This window comes from Vanellus vanellus (genome assembly GCF_965231255.1).
Source record: "Vanellus vanellus genome assembly, chromosome: 2".
NCBI lineage: Eukaryota > Metazoa > Chordata > Aves > Charadriiformes > Charadriidae > Vanellus > Vanellus vanellus.
The window spans coordinates 59,753,583-59,771,223 of NC_138906.1; the positions used below are offsets into that span (position 1 = coordinate 59,753,583).

The 17,641-nt window shown below is 41.0% G+C and overlaps 1 protein-coding gene across 1 annotated transcript in view; it reads left to right on the forward strand.

Annotated features, from left to right (window-relative positions):
- The window catches only part of BMPER (BMP binding endothelial regulator), a gene marked incomplete at its 5' end in the record, with an annotated part of 146,425 nt that overhangs the window by 98,627 nt on the left and 30,157 nt on the right, over window positions 1–17,641 (forward strand). The window contains one exon of the mRNA XM_082479218.1: window positions 4,615–4,951. Within this exon, the coding sequence (XP_082335344.1) occupies window positions 4,615–4,951 (337 nt within the window). The remainder of the gene's footprint in view (window positions 1–4,614; window positions 4,952–17,641) is intronic.

Below are 17,641 nucleotides of genomic sequence, written 5' to 3' on the forward strand. Positions count from 1 at the left end.
TTCCAGGCAGCCCACCAGGCGAGCCGGCAGGAAACCAGCTTGGAGCTTTGCCTGTGCTGTGTTGGAAGTTCATTGAATCCGATATGTCTCCCTGAAGAATTTCAGTTCTGATGAATTGGCATTTTCCAGTGAAAACCTGTTTTGTTGCTAAATTCCTCACCAGCTGTAACCCTGGATGCCATGCAGCAGCAATTCTGGCACCCTGCACTTGCAGGTACTTCGTCATGCGCGTGGTTGGGATGGTGTTGAGTCCTTGTCTAAAATCTGTGTGTTAAAAAGACGAGAGAGCAGAGGGTCACAGCACTGTTGTTACTTATCTATCCCTTTAGTGCAGGAGCATTTTTGTTGTTTTTTCTGTGCTGATCTTTTGCACAACGCTGCTTTGCTGGGGTGTTCTGTACCACTTTGGCACTAGATCTTTGGGGAATAGTGATCTGCCAGTTCTCGAGGATGCCTTTACCATGAAAAATCATGCAGAACAATTGATGGGAGTTCCCAGCATGGGGAACTCAGTGACTGATGTGCATAAATCCAGAAGGAATTTTTTTTTTAAATGCAGTAGAGCACATAGTGTGCCAAGTTAAGAAATCACGTAACGAGTTGGTTAGGCATTCTTCAAAGAAAGGAGAAAATTGGAAAACCCTAAAATGTAACTCAGAGAATATTCCTTTTCTGCACATCCCCAGATGGGACAGATGCTGCGTCCTTTGGCTTCACATCTCTTGGATTCTGATCCTTGTCCAAGTGAATGGGAAACTCATCCATTTTGAGGGGAAAGAAAGGGGAGTAAAGGCACCAAGAAACTCTTCCAAACAATTTCTGTCTGCCCAGGACACCATTTCAAACATTTCTCCATAGCATAATCCTATCTGTCACAGCTCTTGTTGGTTTACAAAATCCAACTGATTTTTCTCCTTGTGAACAAACAAAAGGGCAGACACTGCACAGTGTGATCAGGCTCCAACAAAATTATCATGTATAGGAGTAAATAGCCTTCCTCATTACCCCAAAAGGTAATAAGCTCCATTATGGACAGAAACCTTTAGGCTGTTCATCAAAGCTAGAAATTACCCTTCCATCTGAGCAATTACAGCAGAATGTAGTGTAATTAAACAGTACCCAGCTAAAGCAAAGTACATCCTTTTGTGGATGTTAAACTGTGACTTAAACTATGAGTCTCTTGAATCAAATCCAGTAATCAAAACAGGTATCTCTAGATTTATAAAGTTGCATTTTTATATGCTGAGATGAAAAGTCATAATTTTGTTATTCTTGCCTGCATACCTAGAGTTCACAGAGCAACGTGTAACAAGTAGATTAACTTAACTCTCACAAAGGACACACAAATATTCAGGATAATTTTGGAGTTAACTTTTCATAATGAATGTGAGTAGTTTCACTGAAATTCAGTAAGTCTTGGCTTGAGAAAAAAAGTTGTAAAAGGAAAATTAAAATAGAATCACTAGTCAGTCTTTTGTGACTCTGCTTAAAGTCAGCAGCTTCTTGAGGGAGTTTGTTTGGGGAAGAAGTTGAACACCGCCTTGAAAACCAGAGTTATTTTCTGAAGAGAACTGTCTGAGAATTTGGATCTTGATGCTTCAAGCTTTGAGAAAGTTTATATGAGTCTCAAGTCTGAAAAAAACTTAGTTTATAAGTTAATGGCAAGGTTTTTCTAAATGCCAGCACAGCAGTATTAATCTGGTGTCTGTAAATCAAGCTGTGTTTTATTTTGTTTGGTGTTGTCAGAAGCAAAGACAGCTGGAATTTGAATTTGTCCAGCAATGATAATGTATGAAGCAGCTTAAAAGGCAGCTTTCCTCCTTGCCACTGTGCTGGCCTTGTTAACAATTGTAGTCTTGCACAATTTCTCTGTTGGCTGGGTGTAAAGTGCCTTTGGAGGAGGACACAGTGGCCCTATCTGTGCTGGGTTTATTAGATAATTTGAAACTGCTTTCAGGCATAGTCAGCTCAGGACCTATTTGTGGTGTCATTGCTAACCTATAGTGATAAGAAAACATGATGCAATAGGCTAGTGTGTGGTGACACAGAATTATCTGCACAACCTTGCTGAGGAAATTGTTGCCCAAACTCTTGGTGACATGGTGTAAACCACACAAGCCCCAGGACAGTATGTACCGATGGCAAAGGACCCCTTCTATAGCCATAAGTACCATTTGAGCCTCACCCTGTTTCTCTGTGGAGCGGGTACGAATTATCATAGGAGACAATGGGATGTGTTGCTAAAGGAAGTGTTCCAGCTTTGAACTGAGTCACTGGTATGTTAATTACTTACATGAGGATAGGGCAGGATTTGGATCACATAGTGACAAGCACTGATTTACAAGAGGAAAGGGTGGTGCTAAGCCAGCCCACACAGCAAATGTAAAAAGCTGGAGTGAAGCCCTAGTCCAGCACCGCAGAGTTATGCTGTTTGGTATTCTTGGCCAGGCAGGGAGAAGAGGGTAAAATCTGGATTATCCTATTTAAAAGCAGGTTTCTGTGTTTATCCTTAACTAACTGCTGCACACAGGTATGTTATGGGAATAAATTAACATCAGCAAAATGATTTGTCACCTTCAGATGCAGAGTTAATGCAGAGATGTGAAGTAGTAGCATTCATCAGACATTGGAAATACTTAAAAGAAAGGCCATTTTTGGGTAAAAGTTAAGCAGCAGTAATTTTTTGGTGTTGCTTTTATCCCATATGATACCAAAATTGCTTTCCCTTATGAAATACATGTTTGCTCCTCAAAGGGTGGATTTCATTTAATTTACAATCACCCAGGTAAAAACTAGAAGTTTAGTCTCCACCTGATCTCTGTGCCCTCTACAGTATCACTGGACAGAAAGGCATTCAGAAGGTAGTTTATTCCATCTGCGTTAGACACCCATGTTGTGACCTAGAGCTGTGTATTTCTCTCCATGAAAGAGAGGGCCCGGGCAGCTGGCTTATGCTAGACACCTAGCTTTTGGGTGGGTACAGCCAGATAAAATGGATTTCACCCACAGAAAGCAATTTTGATTCTGACGTACTAGAAGTGCAAAACCTCACTGTAAAACAGAATGTAGCAGAGCACTTACATCCCAGCCACTAAATGAAAGTTAGATGTTTACCATCATTCTTCAGTGTTGCTGACTTACAAAGACGACTTCAAAAGGTTGGTAATTAACACCTTTTGAATGAACAGTTTGAATCCAGTTCAGAATGCCTTCTTACAACAGTTTTCCCTGTCTGACATCTTTTTGTGATCATCTTTTTAACTCTCTTTATCCACACAAAATAAGGTACTTGTATTGGAACAGTTGTGTTCACCGAAAAGAGTGATCAGTGTCAGCTTTGCAGGCAAGAAAAGGATGTTTTCCATAAGGTGGTCGCTAGTGGAGTCTCATGGTGCATGGACATCTTTGTATGCCCATGACCAAGTGCCGGGTCCTGCACTTGAGTCACAACAACCCCATGCAGCATTACAGGCTTGGGGAAGAGTGGTTGGAAAGCTGCCTGGTGGAAAAGAATATGCAGGAATTGGTAGACATCTGGCTGAATATGTGCCAGCAGTGTGCCCAGGTGGCCAATAAGGCCAACAGCATCCTGGCCTGTATCAGGAATAGTGTGGCCAGCAGGACTAGGGAAGTGATTGTCCTGCTGTACTTGGCACTGGTGAAGCCCCACCTCGAGTACTCTGTTCAGTTTCGGGCTCCTCACTACAAGAAAGACATTGAGATTCTGGAGCATTTCCAGAGAAGAGCAACAAAGCTGCCTGGGGGTCTAGAGCACAAATCTTATGAGGTGCAGCTGAGGGAATTGGGGTTGTTTAGCATGGAGAAAAGGAGGCTGAGGGGAGACCTTATGGCTCTCTACGACTACCTGAAAGGAGGCTGTAAAGAGGTGGGTGTCGGTGTCTTCTCCCAAGTAACAAGTGATAGAGGAAATGGCCTCAAGTTGTTTCAAGGTATGTTCAGGATCGATATTAGGAAAAAATTATTCACTGAAAGGATTATCAAACATTGGACCAGGCTGCCGAGGGAAGTGGTTGAATCACCATCCCTGGAGGTATTTAAAAGACGGGTAGACATGGTGCTTAGATACATGGTTTAGTGGTGGTTTTGGCAGTGTTAGGTTGATGGTTGGACTCTATGATCTTGAAGGTCCCTTTCAACCTAGATGATTCTATGATTCTATGACCTGTGCAATGAGTGACAATGGCTGAATTTCTCAGCCCACTGAAAAATCAGCTAGAAATTTGCCCTAACAAATTAAATTTGCAGAATTTTGCAAGAGCTCTCTTTCAATGCTGAGAGTAGCTCTGCCTTGGCTCCAGACTTTTTAGGATAACCCCACTCATTATCAAGGATGAACAAAACAAAACAGAGATGGGCATCAGTGTATTGTAATTGACTGTGATTTAAGAAACACCACACTTGCCAGAGGCACTTACTACTGGGAGGCATATAGAAATGTAACATTATCAGAAGGAAGCCAATGGCTTTGTTTAGGTTCCCAGGAACACTGTTTCACAAACATAAGGCACAGTTTGTTATCCTCAATTTCTTCTTCTCTCTTTTTTTTTTTTTTTTTGTGTGTGTGTGCATGTTTTTGTGTCATCTCTTTATTAGGCTTGGAAATCTCATGGGATGGAGACAGTTTTGTGGAAGTCATGGCTGCGCCGCATCTGAAAGGCAAACTCTGTGGTCTGTGTGGCAATTACAACGGGCACAAGCGAGATGACCTGATTGGGGGGGATGGGAATTTTAAGTTTGATGTGGATAACTTTGCCGAATCCTGGCGTGTGGAGTCCAATGAGTTCTGCAGCCGCCCACAGAGAAAACCTGTGCCGGAGCTCTGTCATGGGACGGTCAGGGTGAAACTCCGAGCTCACCGGGAATGCCAGAAACTCAAAGCGTGGGAGTTTCAGAGCTGTCATTCAACAGTGGATTATACCACATTTTACCGGTAAGTGTGACTTGCTGCAGAGGGATATAGTAAGTTACTGTGTGAGGAGAAAAACCACAGTTGGCCCAATTTCAGTAATGTTTGAGCACATGCTTTGAGCTGCTTTTGCTAAGAATTAATATACAGGCCTAGAGTTACATTATGATGAATTTTTCTGAGTCAGGAATCAGAGGAAGATGGTCCTGAGCTAAAAAAGACCCAAGCAGCCAACAGGGATAAGGGCAGGCAGGTTTGTGATCACCTAGAGAAAAAGTACTTTTTGGGACTGAGGAGAGTGGGGGAAGAGACTTCAAAACATTTTGGTAAGGTCTTTCTGATTTCAAAGTCAGCTGTAGAGTTGAGGCTGACTTTAATTGTGGTCCAGAGAAGTGTGTCTTCCCAGGGAGTGTTTTGAAAATTACTTTATTAAAGCAGAGATATTAAATATTATCCTCGGATTGTCTAGTTTCTGGGTCGAGAGTTTGAAAGGAGAGAGTTAACAAAAAGTTCAGTGCATGCCCATCCTGCCCTGGGAGCAAAGGAAGACAGACGAGGATCTAGAAGCCCTGTCTGAGTGAATTAGTCAAGTATTTTTATCTTTAAAATGCTTCCAGTCTAAACCACAGAGACATCATTTCTGTTCTTTAATTGGCATGAGTTTATTTGCCCCTTACTCAGTAAATAAAATTAGCTTTTCTTTTGATTGCCTGACATAAAAGATAAAAGCAAGCCTAGTCACAGTTGTATGATGGCGGATGGCTGCCTGATCTCTATGCTCCCAGCTTCCCCCACTTGTGCACATCTGCTGAACTATGGGGCTTATTAGGAAAAGCTTTCTACAATGACTCCATTTCCCTTATGAATTGCCTTTCCTTTTCTTTTATAATGAGACAGAAAGACTTTTATCTACCCCAGCAGAGTACGTCTGGGACTGGGATATGCTAGAAGAAGATACTCAGCTTGACTTGTAGTCTATGTGCTTTTCTGCATTTAGTTTGCTGGAGTGTATCCCCGTGCTAGGAGTCTGGCAAAGAGTGAAGATTATATTGTGTGCAGGTTATAATACTTTATCTTTTCCAATGGCTGGAGGCACAGCAGAGAGCACTAGAGATGCTAACACACACACACACACACATACATGCACACGCACACACACAGGGTCTGTTGAATGCATTTCAGCAACATTCCCATCTCACTTCCATCGTCCTCTGAAGGTAAGTGATGACAATGCAAATGGAAAACAGGCACAGAGAGATTTGTTTCATTTTGCAGTGGATTTTTTGTCCCTTTTTTAAAGTAGCTCGTGATTAATTTAGTGCAATACACTTCCTGACACCACAGCAGAAAATGATTTATATTTTGGCTACAGCAGCCAGAAAAAAAATATCTCTACATGCTTGCACACAAGAATTATTGTAGAGCATTTCTGTTCCTTTAAAATTATGTCTTCTATTTGTCTGATAAAAACAATGAAACCAAGCAAGTATTTAATGTGATTATGTCCTTTTGTAGAAAAGTCTACTTTTCCCCTAAGGAAACTTTATGTTGAAATGACCATCATATTCTATCAGAAGTAGGTGTTCGTTTGCTTCCATTTAGATGTTGCCAGCTCTTAGAATGCTCAGCTCCCAATACAGGAATCAAGGATAATATATACATTAAAATCAAATAAAGCTATGTAGTAGAAAGCTACTTCTTGTTAGAAACTAACAAAGTTGTAGCAAGCAATTTATTCAATGACCATGGCCATTTTTCATACTACAAAATTCCCGCAAGTAGATAATGATTATGAGACACACATTCAAGAAATTTCTGGGAACCTTTCTAACATAAATCTTTACATATATAAATATGTGTGTGTGTGTGTAAGTATAAATATGAGTACCTGAGAAATTTGCATTTTTCATTAATTTTTTTTCCAAAGAACCCATTGCTGGTGATGTACTTTTACAGAAAATTTAAATTACCATTAAAAGAAAATTAAATTAACATTTAGAGCTTTTTACTGAGATCTTTTAGAAAAGCATATTTAGTCAATGTTCTCTAATTTCAGGCTAGGTTTACCTAAAATGTTTCCAATTCTGCTTTTCTGACTATAAACAAGCTCCTAGCAGTAAGAGAAATGAAGAGGCAGAATGGTAGGGTCAGGTTCTTTCATTTTTCTATCCATCTGCTCTTTGAATTGAATAGCTTCTCAGTTTTTATTTTCCAACATTACATATTATGGAATTTTTCCATTTGAAATACTGCATTCTCAAGAGTTAACCTTTCTTGGTCATTCTCGCCTATATTATCAACACTGCCTCGTTTTCATTATGCTGCTCTGGTAGTGACCTGCTGTTAATAAGAATTCTCAGAAATAGAAATAAACTCAGCAGGAACATTACGAATTAGGGTGTGTTTTCTCCAAATACCAAAAAAGGCAGCGAACAATGCATTGCAAACATTTGTCTGACATTGTGTTACTGAGGAGATTTCTGTGAAGACGTCTCAAATTCATTATAAGTCTCATTCTTTTTACAGCTGTAGTTCCTCCTTTTGTTAGCAATCCAAAAAACATATACAGCAAGATTGTCATGATTGTTAGGTGAAAAGGATATGGTTAATGTTTTAAAGAGTAGAATTCTAGCTGCGTGGTTGTGGGGTGAAGAACAGCTGACTCTTGAGCTTGACCTTGATAGATCTGTGAGACCTTAGGAGAAATGGTTGTGCACCTTTCCCTTAACCCTTTTTTTGATGTTGTGACTTTGGTGACTTGTGTATCTCTGCAAAGTGGATGGCAGAAAAAAGCACAATATAAGCACACAAGAAAGGATTTTGAAATAGTCCAGACTGCAAACTAACAATCTTAGCATCTAATTTTACACCACTTTTTTAATTCTTTGTTTTGTAACTAGACGCGTTTTATGAGCTTTTAATTGCGGTTTGTTTTGTTTAGTTTTGGGTTGGTATTTTTTGTTTGTCTTTAATGCATTGCTGGTTGTTCAGTACTCATGAGTAATACTCTAAAAATAACACTTAGGGTTGAACTTTATGGAGGCAAGTTCATTAAGCAGTGAAACAATTATGAATTTCCAGGATATTTTGGTAAAGCCTGGGTGAAGAAGAGATTAGCAGTGACAGTTATCACCACTGCCACTTGTCTATTTTGATATTTTAATATGGCTAAGCATCCTGGATTACTCCTTGCCAAAAAAAGAAAAAGTTACCAAGGTTACTCAGTAGCAGGTTTTTACAGAGGATACTTTGGCCTTGTATGCCCTAAAGCTTGCACTCAGATTCCTGAAGCTGCTCTTGACTATAAGCAGCACTAAAAATAGGTGATACCATCTGAATTTCTCATGCTGTGGTTGCCAGAAAAGCTCTATCACATTATCAAGAACTATTATGGTACTATTTAAGCTCTTGGATGAAATTTTGGGGAGCTTAGGTGACTTGAGGAAGGAGAAGAGGGCTTTCTGTGCTCACCACGTGCTACTCCATGGATTGTGTGTCTTTGGGCTGTGATGGAGCAGGGGCCTGGAGGTGACTGCAGTCCCTGTGAGACCAGGGAGCACCATGGCGTGGGAGGCAGGTCCCCGGTGTGCCCCCATGCCCCTTTGCTTGGCCGTGGCTGATACCTCTCGGGACCCTCCTTGGGAGGCACAGGAGCAGCCAGCCCCAAACAGGGGTGTGTGGACCACAGTGAGAGGCACAGCAACGCTACTCAATACAGGGACAGGTTGGGCTGCAGGAGGTATCATAATGGAAGGCTTGGCATTAATACTCCTAGTAACACCTGATCTTATAAGATCCATGGCTTTCTAGTAGGTTTTTTTAATAGTTTGGTATCACCAATGGATTTGGAGCATCGCATCAATATGATATCAGTACATCGCCCATCTCTAATACACCTACACAGCAGCTGAGTTCATAAATGACTAGTTAGACATTGCTTAAGACTCTCACTACTGCTGTAATTTTGGGAAAATATTCAATGTCTTGCTTTTGTCATGCAGTAAATTTCCCCATTTGAGATTGGAAAATTTGTGCTTCTAATTCTTGAGAAAAGTCTTTTTATTATTATTACTCTTCCTATTATTATTATATATTTTTTGTTATTGTTGCTATTGTTATTATTGTTACATTTTTAACAGACAACAGCATACCAAATAATTATTCTTCTCTCTTTTGTAATTGTCCTAAGAGGTATGTTTTCCTCTTAAACACTTGAATTTCATCATATTCAGTACTTTATGGCAAGCAGTAATTAACATAGCCTCATTTGTTTGAATCTGTTAATCAAATACATTCAGAAATTGCAAATCTACTTTATTGCAATTCTTGTCTTAAATGTTGCTTCTGACTGTGCTGACATTACTCCATCTTAGCTTTCAGTTAATCAGTTAATGAATTTCTATTTCTGTTAAACAATTAACTTTATGCAGTTAACTACTGCAGTCTTGCATTTTTTCTAAAAATTTCCACTTAACTAGAGAAAATATTATTGTTTAGAGTTAGAGTATAAATTGCAATGCTGTGTAGTCCATCAGCTGCTTGTTATTAAGTTTGACAGATATGCCATGAGTGGCTGCAGAGAGCATGTGAGCCATAGCATCGCTAAGTTAATTACAAGCTCTATTTAAAAGTCGGGCATCAAGAGTTTGTGGCTTTGAAGCAGAAGGTTTGAAGGTTTTTTTCCCTTGTTAACAATGATGTCCTACAGCTGTAAAATTCATGTGGTTATGCCCCTATGTTCACTCAGCAGGATGGTGCAAAAGAAATGTAGGCTGAAGAATGACTTCAGAAAAGCCCGTTTCAAGTGTTAAAGGAATGGCTGGAACTGGGACCTCTGGAGCCCTCTGTGTGCTGCCAAGGGTGCGTATTGCAAAATTCTCCCCACAAGGTTTTCTGGTCTTGGCTGTGCATGTGGGCACAGCAGTTGCCTGTGCTGCTCCAGCTGAGACCGGGCTGCTCCAGGGCTTGTCTGTGGTATAACTGAAGGGCAGCTGTAGCTCTGACTGCTCACCAGGGTGGCTCCTGCCCCAGCTTCTGCTCCTGCAGCAGCCTCCACATCTGTCTCTCCACATGCCCTAGGGCAGAGCTGGCCTGTTCTGTCCTTCAAGATAAGTTAGGGATGTTGGCTGGAAAAAATGACTGACAGCACAAAGCCATGGTCAGTCCACTTGCAGACCCAACACAGAGCAGGGCCTGTTGCTCCTATTTGCCCTTGTGCTAACATAGGGATGTTCCTACGCCTGTCAGACCGCCTGCCTAAAGTTGGCCCTGAGGCAGAGAGGAGCTCAGGATGAAACAATTTACTCTGCTTCTTGGGCAAATTGTCACTAAGCAGCTGTACGAGCCAGGGAGCTTGTGGTTAGAAAAGAATTTAAAAATATTTGAAATAATAATTGTATTTTTTTTTAAGCAAATCTGCACCAGGAGTTTCCTATGAGCTAGTTGCTCCATTTTCCAGTCTTGAGTTCTGTTCTTGAGATGCTCTGTTCAGCATCTTTGAGTCTTCCATCTATTTGAAGTTACCACTGGAGCTTTAGTTGCTTGCATTATTAAGTGCTTAATAATTCAAGCTTTCTGTAGAGAAATACTCTGCTTTATACTATTCTACTTATATAAGGTGATCCTTTGCAGATCTGCATTGGAGAAATGTGCAAAGGACTGAGCCTAAATGTGTAGGCACTGGGAGAGCCGGTGTTCCCAACCCTTACGAGAGCACTGGTGCTTGGGAACATATTCTCCACACATATCTGGCCGGGCTACCTGCTACCTTTACTTCATGCCCCTGTATGAATAGTCATTATTCCCCAAACCACTTCTAAATGTCAGCCTGTGCATCTTATGTAAGGCCGCAATGAACTCACTGAAGTCCAGGTAGGAGGCACTGTGACTTACAGTGCTAACAAATCGGAGAAAATGGACTTGCAAGTGTTAGATGCACTTTGGGATTTTTAGCAGCAAGCATCAACCTTTGCTACCTATATGTTGATGCTAAGGAGTACTGCAAAAAATGCCACATATATATATGTCTATAGATCACCTCTGTTTTAAGCCTCCTGCCTGAAGTATTTTTCATCTGATAAAGCCAAGAGCGAGCACAAGCTGCCAAAAAAATATTGTTTAGATTTAAGGATTAGAAGTTTGGATTTGGACAAATAGGTTGAGTGGTCAGAAAAGATAAATCTGAAGCCAAGCTGAGCTCAATTATCTGCAGATCATAATTCCTCTTCATCTTTCCCCCACGCCCCTACCCCTGACCGGGTATTTTTCACATAACCAAGCCCCATCCACTTGTGTCTGTTTAGAAATGTACCTCAGGAATTTGGGGCTAGAAAACATTCTTCTCTTCATATCGGTGGTTATTACAGCTGTAAAACATTGAAGCAGTGCCAGAGGATTCACAGATGTCTCCTTTCCTGTTGAGGTATTGGGAATGGAGGGGAAGAGGGTGGAGAGGGCTCCAAAATCTGACAAGACCGTGGTGTTGGACAGACACCATTCACCTGGGACCATCCGTGGCTTGCTTCCATCTGAGAAGCGCATGCTTCCCCGATGACCCACTTTGTGCTTCCCTATATGGAAAGTTAATGATTTTTTTTTTTTTTTAACAAGGATTTTTTTTTTATAGGAAAACCAGATGAAGCAGCTTACTACTCTGTGATTAAAACCCAGGGAAGTTTCCTTTCCTTCAAAGGATGGCATGTCTGGAATGTGTTTGTTTTGCTTACCTAATTACATGATCACAACCCTACCTGACACTGTCCTTTTACAGGGAATGTGATGTTATTTCCTAGTGGCTGCAAGGGCAATATGAGGCTTCTTTTCTCTCTTTTCCAGGAAGGAACTCCATTTGTGATTATCACGTGTGCAGGTATACAGAGACTTATTACAAAAACCTGCTTCTGCCTAGTAAAACTTCATCTCTTTCTGGTTTATTACCTGGCTCAATGAAATTCAAGTCAGGTGTTTCATAACCAATACTGTCTTCCTCATTGCCCAGTGTCTGACAGGTATGAGACTATGCGAAAATGTAAGATCAGTTTGACTGAGACAAAAATGATCCTCAAGGCTGGTAGGAACTATGGGGAAGGGAGGAGAGGGGGAGACATCTAACAGAAAAGCATGGTACCATAACTGCCCTTCTTGCTTCTCAATAGGGACTGCATTCTCAGAACTTGTTGTTCCCGGATTACCTTTAAGAGAGGCTTGATAGGGTGGTTTTGTTTGTTTTGCCACAGTTCCTTTGAGTCATGGGATAAAATCGTGATCCGTTGAAGTCAATGGGAATTTTGCTGTATGTGAGCAACAGGTTTTCATCATTGTGACTGTTCCTGTACCATGCAAGTTTATTACGCTGATCTCTTGCATCAGTTAGTAATCCTTGGTTAACTTTCCCACCATTCACTATACCACAGACAATCTAAGAAAGCTGGTTCAGAGGCAGTGGGTCTGTTCTTTACGGAGTAGACAAAGTGAAACATATCATATCAGGGCTTCCAGATCTGGTCTGCTTGCCACTTTTTTTCTAGGGGAAATCTAAGAGGTGGCTTTTCAAGGCAGAAGACCTAATTTGTCTGGCCACAGGCAACTGATAGATCCTTTCTGTGTTTCACTAACTTGAGTTCACTCATGGTTCTTTCTTCTTGGCTGTAAGAAGTTTGTAGAAAAGTCTGCAAGCTCTAGGTCTGTTGTCCCTCACATTTTTCAAAGCTTATCTGATAGGCTTTTAAACATGCCCTAGGCATAACTTCTTTAATACAAGGTTCCCCATCTCAAATATCCTTATTAAAGTTGCAATCTTAAAATGCCACTATTTCACAGTAAACATGAGTGTGCCCTAGGACTATCATGCCAAAATACAGGCACATCCCTGTTGCATACACTAATAAGTATTTTTGGAAAGGGCCCTTTCCCTTTCTGGAAAACACCCCTGATGTTTCAGTAATATAGTAATACAATAATATAATAATACAATGCATGATTTTTAAAAAGAAGAGGAGAGCAGGTGTGGGGAGGAACTGGTAGAAAAGCAGAGTGATATTCTCCCTTGTGGAAATGTTTTAAAAGACTCCACTTGCCATTTGGTGCAACTTGATCCATTCCCAAAGCAAAAATACTTGCTACACTGAAGTATTCTTTTTAGCTGCGAAAATAAATCCCATTTTTTGGAGAGATGCTATTCAGAAAAATTGTCAGTATCATCAGAGGAAACCACCCTATGTCTCTGTCAGGTACCGTGGAATTTTAACTACGGCTGCTACAAAATCCAAGACCTCTGTTCGATCTCATTTTAATTAACCTCTAAGACATGTTCACAGCAGTGCTTTCTTTGATAGTTTGTTTTAATTTAATTTTAGATTTTTGTTTTAAACTTTATTGCAGTATTGATTTTAAATAAAATCCAGAGATGCTTAGCTAATGGTAATATGTCTATTTCTGTGAATAAATAATTCAAGAAACCAACCCATTGGATCTCATATTCTGCCTTGGGCAGAGGCTAATAAGTGTTGCAAGGAAGAGGAAACCCACCCATACTGTAGCTGGCCAACTGTGCCATGTCATATATGGTGGAGAAATCCCTTTCAGGCCCCTGAGATGATCAGTTTACATCGCATAGCATGAAATTTTAATTACCTTTCCTTTAACATGCATAACTGCAAAGCTACTATATTTCAGCTCCTATTTTAAGCCACCTGCAGTATATCCTGCCTAATTAGACACACAGCAGAGATGAACGAGGGTGTTTATAAGCAGGCAAATGAGACGAATTTGTGGGAAACGTTTTAAAAATAAGCTTAACCTAATCCTCCTGTTATTCTTATGAGTTCATTTATGCTTCTGGCAGGATAACCAGACAAAGCAGGACGTGAGCTGTGACCAGCACAAAAAAGTTTTCTGTAGAACATTTGCCTTAGGAAGGTTTTGTCAGCTCCGAACAGCTTATCGAGCTTGCTCTCACTGTTGTTTGGAGAGCTGACTTGTCGCATGCAAGGGGTCCCTTCTGGAGACTTTATATGGGTTAGGTTTAACTGAAGGCTTTCTTGTGGGTATTTTTAATAGCTGAAGGTTTTTCCCTTCGGTTTTGCTGTTGTTTCCTAAATCTCACAGGGCATCCAAAAAATCTGGGTTGTTCCTAGTCTTCAAGATCTCTGGTGACCTTTGCATTATGTCAGCTTTTTAGTAGCTGTCTGTGGTGTAACATAGCAATCTGGGGTAAAGGCAAATCTGCTCCTGTCCTGTCTGTCCCCGCAAGGGCTTGCTGTATCAGTAGGCATGTGAAAGTCCCATACTCCACACTTGCTCTCTCAAGTGTGCAAAGTTCTAGTGTGTAAAGCAATTAACTTCTGTTGATTACTCAAGCCTTGTTTTTTCCTTCAGTCTTCACAGCACATGAAGGAATCAGCACCTCACATTACTGGTGATTTACGCAGCCTCGCAAACAAGCGCAGCATAAGCTGTTTCGGGAGGCCTCTACTGCTGCCATTCAACCTGCAAAACTTTCTCTCCCTGTGCAGCGGAGCACCGAGAGCAAGAGCAGATGGAGCACCACACGCTGGCAGCGTGATGAGAGGCAGGCGCAGCGCTCCTTTAACTGCAAGCACACAGGTCCCAAACAGCCATATGCAGCAGGGCCAGTGCTGATGAGGGCTTGGGGCATGACAGCAAAAGCTCGTGACCCACCATGGCAAATCTCGGCACCTGAGGATTATTGTGCCCTAGGGCGTTGCAACACCAAAGAGCAGCCTTATGGGAAGTAAGGCAAGAATGGGTGGAGGTACTTGTGCTAATACAGGAATATGTATTTATCCATCTCAAATATTTACTATCACCATACCTAATCTTGGGTAAAGTACACAGCACAGGCTGCATGCATGGGTATGCGTGTCAGGTTCACCCACCCTATAAACTGTTGAGACTCCACTTAGAAACACATGTGTGGCTCTGCTCTCGTAATTAACTCTGTCTCTGAGGGACTCATCAGAGCAGGAGTAGACTTATGCTAATGTGGTGAGGTCTCAAGACTGGAGATTGCCAGTGCCATTCTGGAGCAGGAGTAGAACTAAAATGCCACTGGATCCACAATACAACATCACCAGTCCCTTCCTCACCCAAAGGGAGAAATAGGGTTATATTTTTACCTAAATGGAGAGCTCTGCATATGTGAGAACAGGTGTTGTGATTTCACCTCTTAATCATGATATGCAGAGGATGAGAGCATTTAAGTCTCTCCCTGACTCCTCCACTTAAGCCAGTTGAAATTAAAATTGGTGGGGAATGTGCTGGGAATACTGAAGGGAGTTGGAGCCATATGTTTTCTTGCATTCCTGGGTACTCCTACAACTAACATTCTGTTTATATAATATTCCTGAAACATAAAAGCTAAAATAAATCCAGCATGTGAAAATTAATAACAAGTCATTTCTCTTATGATCAGTCCAGAGGAAGCTGTCGTAAGTGTTAAGGTATTCAGACAGCTGATTTTTGTACATCAGCTCTCAAGTGAGGTATGTAGTTTACAGTGAGTAAGTGCTTAAGGTTATGTAGTCTATGACTACATGCAGTAAGAGGCTGTTGAGGATAGTGGATACCATAGCAGCAAGGAAAAAGTTTACAAAGTTAATTTCCTAAGTGCTCCTTCTTAGCACTTTACATTTTCAAATTGCAGTGTAAACATTTAATTCTCACTGCACCCTGGTTTAAAGTTGTTGAAATGAAGAAAGAGTTCTTTGCTGTGCAGGAAGCCGAGAGCAGATTTGAGATTAAAATGTGAAAGTACCTGGTTTCTAGCCTCAAGCTCAAGTCCTTCTGATGGGGTTTAAGAGGTTTCACATGCACAAGAAGTGTATTGTCTTATTTTTGTCAAAGCACAAATTCGTCTCAAATTTTTAGAAGAAAGCATTGCTTTTAGAAAGGTACTAAATCTTCTTTGCTCCTGTAAGGCCCAGTTAGATGACAACCTTATAATACTCTATGCACCAGTGTGTCTTTGGCAAGTAAGAACCTTAAACCAAGTCAAAACCTAGTAATAGATTGAGGCATGGACTATAAAAGACTTACTTTTGTAACAGGAGGAGTCGATATGCAAGAAAAACCCCATACTCTCTTTTCAGATATCAAGGATTTGGCTGAGGTTTGAAAGTCCATTTTTGTTGGGTTGACACATCTGTCTGTCTACGTGGTTTTTCTCTGTTGTAGTGATTTATCAGCCCATTGTTAATGAAAAAATTTCCATACTCTCTGGAGGGATATTTTGCGTCATGGCAAGGTGATGACATAGATCATAGATGTCCTACATGTCCTCAAAGGGTTACATAAACTCTCAATTATTTAAAGGTTTGCTGTGGGTACAGAAAACTTTTTCATAAAAGGCTTATAGACTGCATGGCATGAGGGATACACTTGGCCTTGTTTCCAAAGGCAAAGATGATATGTTGACAATATAGAGAATGATCACCAAAATATCACTTGAAGGGGTTGAAGGTTGTTCTGTAATCAGAGAAGAACTACACAGCTCCCACTAACAAGTGGCTGTTTTATCTGCCATCGAGGTTGTTAACATGCCCTCAGATTCTATACATGAATTAGGCTGTGTTTTGTCAGTGTCTGAAATATGTAGTTCCTGCTATTTGTATCACGATTCCTGAGTTTACAGAAGGCCCAGATCTTCACAGCAACCATTAGCAGTGAATATCTGATTTTAAAAATACCCATAAGCACAAAATTAAAATACAGTACACAGACATTTCAGCTCATCAGTAAGGGGATATTTGGTTCATCTTCCAGCTCTCCTTTAACTCGCCTGTACTGATGTCCAGATAGTTTGTCTCCCTGGTTAGTTTGATCTCTAGATAGTCACTTCATACTGGTGTCCATCCATCCTGTGCAGATGAAGAATGCAGTTAGCAGCCATCTGTGAAACGTGTACTCTGCACGGCCAGGTGAGATCACACAAAACACAATGGCAGAGAGGCAACGAGAGCATAAACTTCTCCGGCAGGGTATGTTCTCATGAGCCCATGCTTTCTCCCAAGATGTCTAGACTGCTGCCTGACTTGACATAATCTATTCCATAGCCATAGCCTGTGTTACAGGATAGCCAAGTGATATCCCTGGCCAGGATTCCCATCTGGTTTTTGAGGTGAGGAATTCACACTGCGTGGTTCTCTTTATCAGCTGCATGCAAACTGTGCAGCGTCTTGTAGCCCCCAGAATTTCCTTCACCTGTCTCTTTTATTTCTCTTTGTCTCTCGGTGCTGTTCATATTTCGTTCCAAAATGATAAAGTACGTGGCCAGGAATGCTTTCTGGTTATGGAATTCCACAGGGATTTTTTTCAACATTCCCCGTGTATAGAAGTTACAGTTTTATATGGGCAGAGGAAATTTAACTGTGGCACCGGAAAGAATAACTCTTGCGATATAAAAAGATGCTATTTATTATCTTCGTTGTCCTTGCAGCAGATGCAGGCACTGGGTTCAAAGTTGTGCCAAGGTTAAAGATCCTGTGTACATGCTTAGAGACTTGTTGGTGGAATACGTTTTAGTTCCATAACTGCGATGGGCCTGATCGGCAGTGGTCTATGCAGAATGTTTAAAAGCTTTTCCATATGACTAGGAAGTCAGGAGTTGACAAATTTCCTCAGTGTTTATAATTAAAACCCAGAAGAAGATATTAAACAGTTACTGGTTTCTATGTTGTGGTCAATATTAAGATTTAT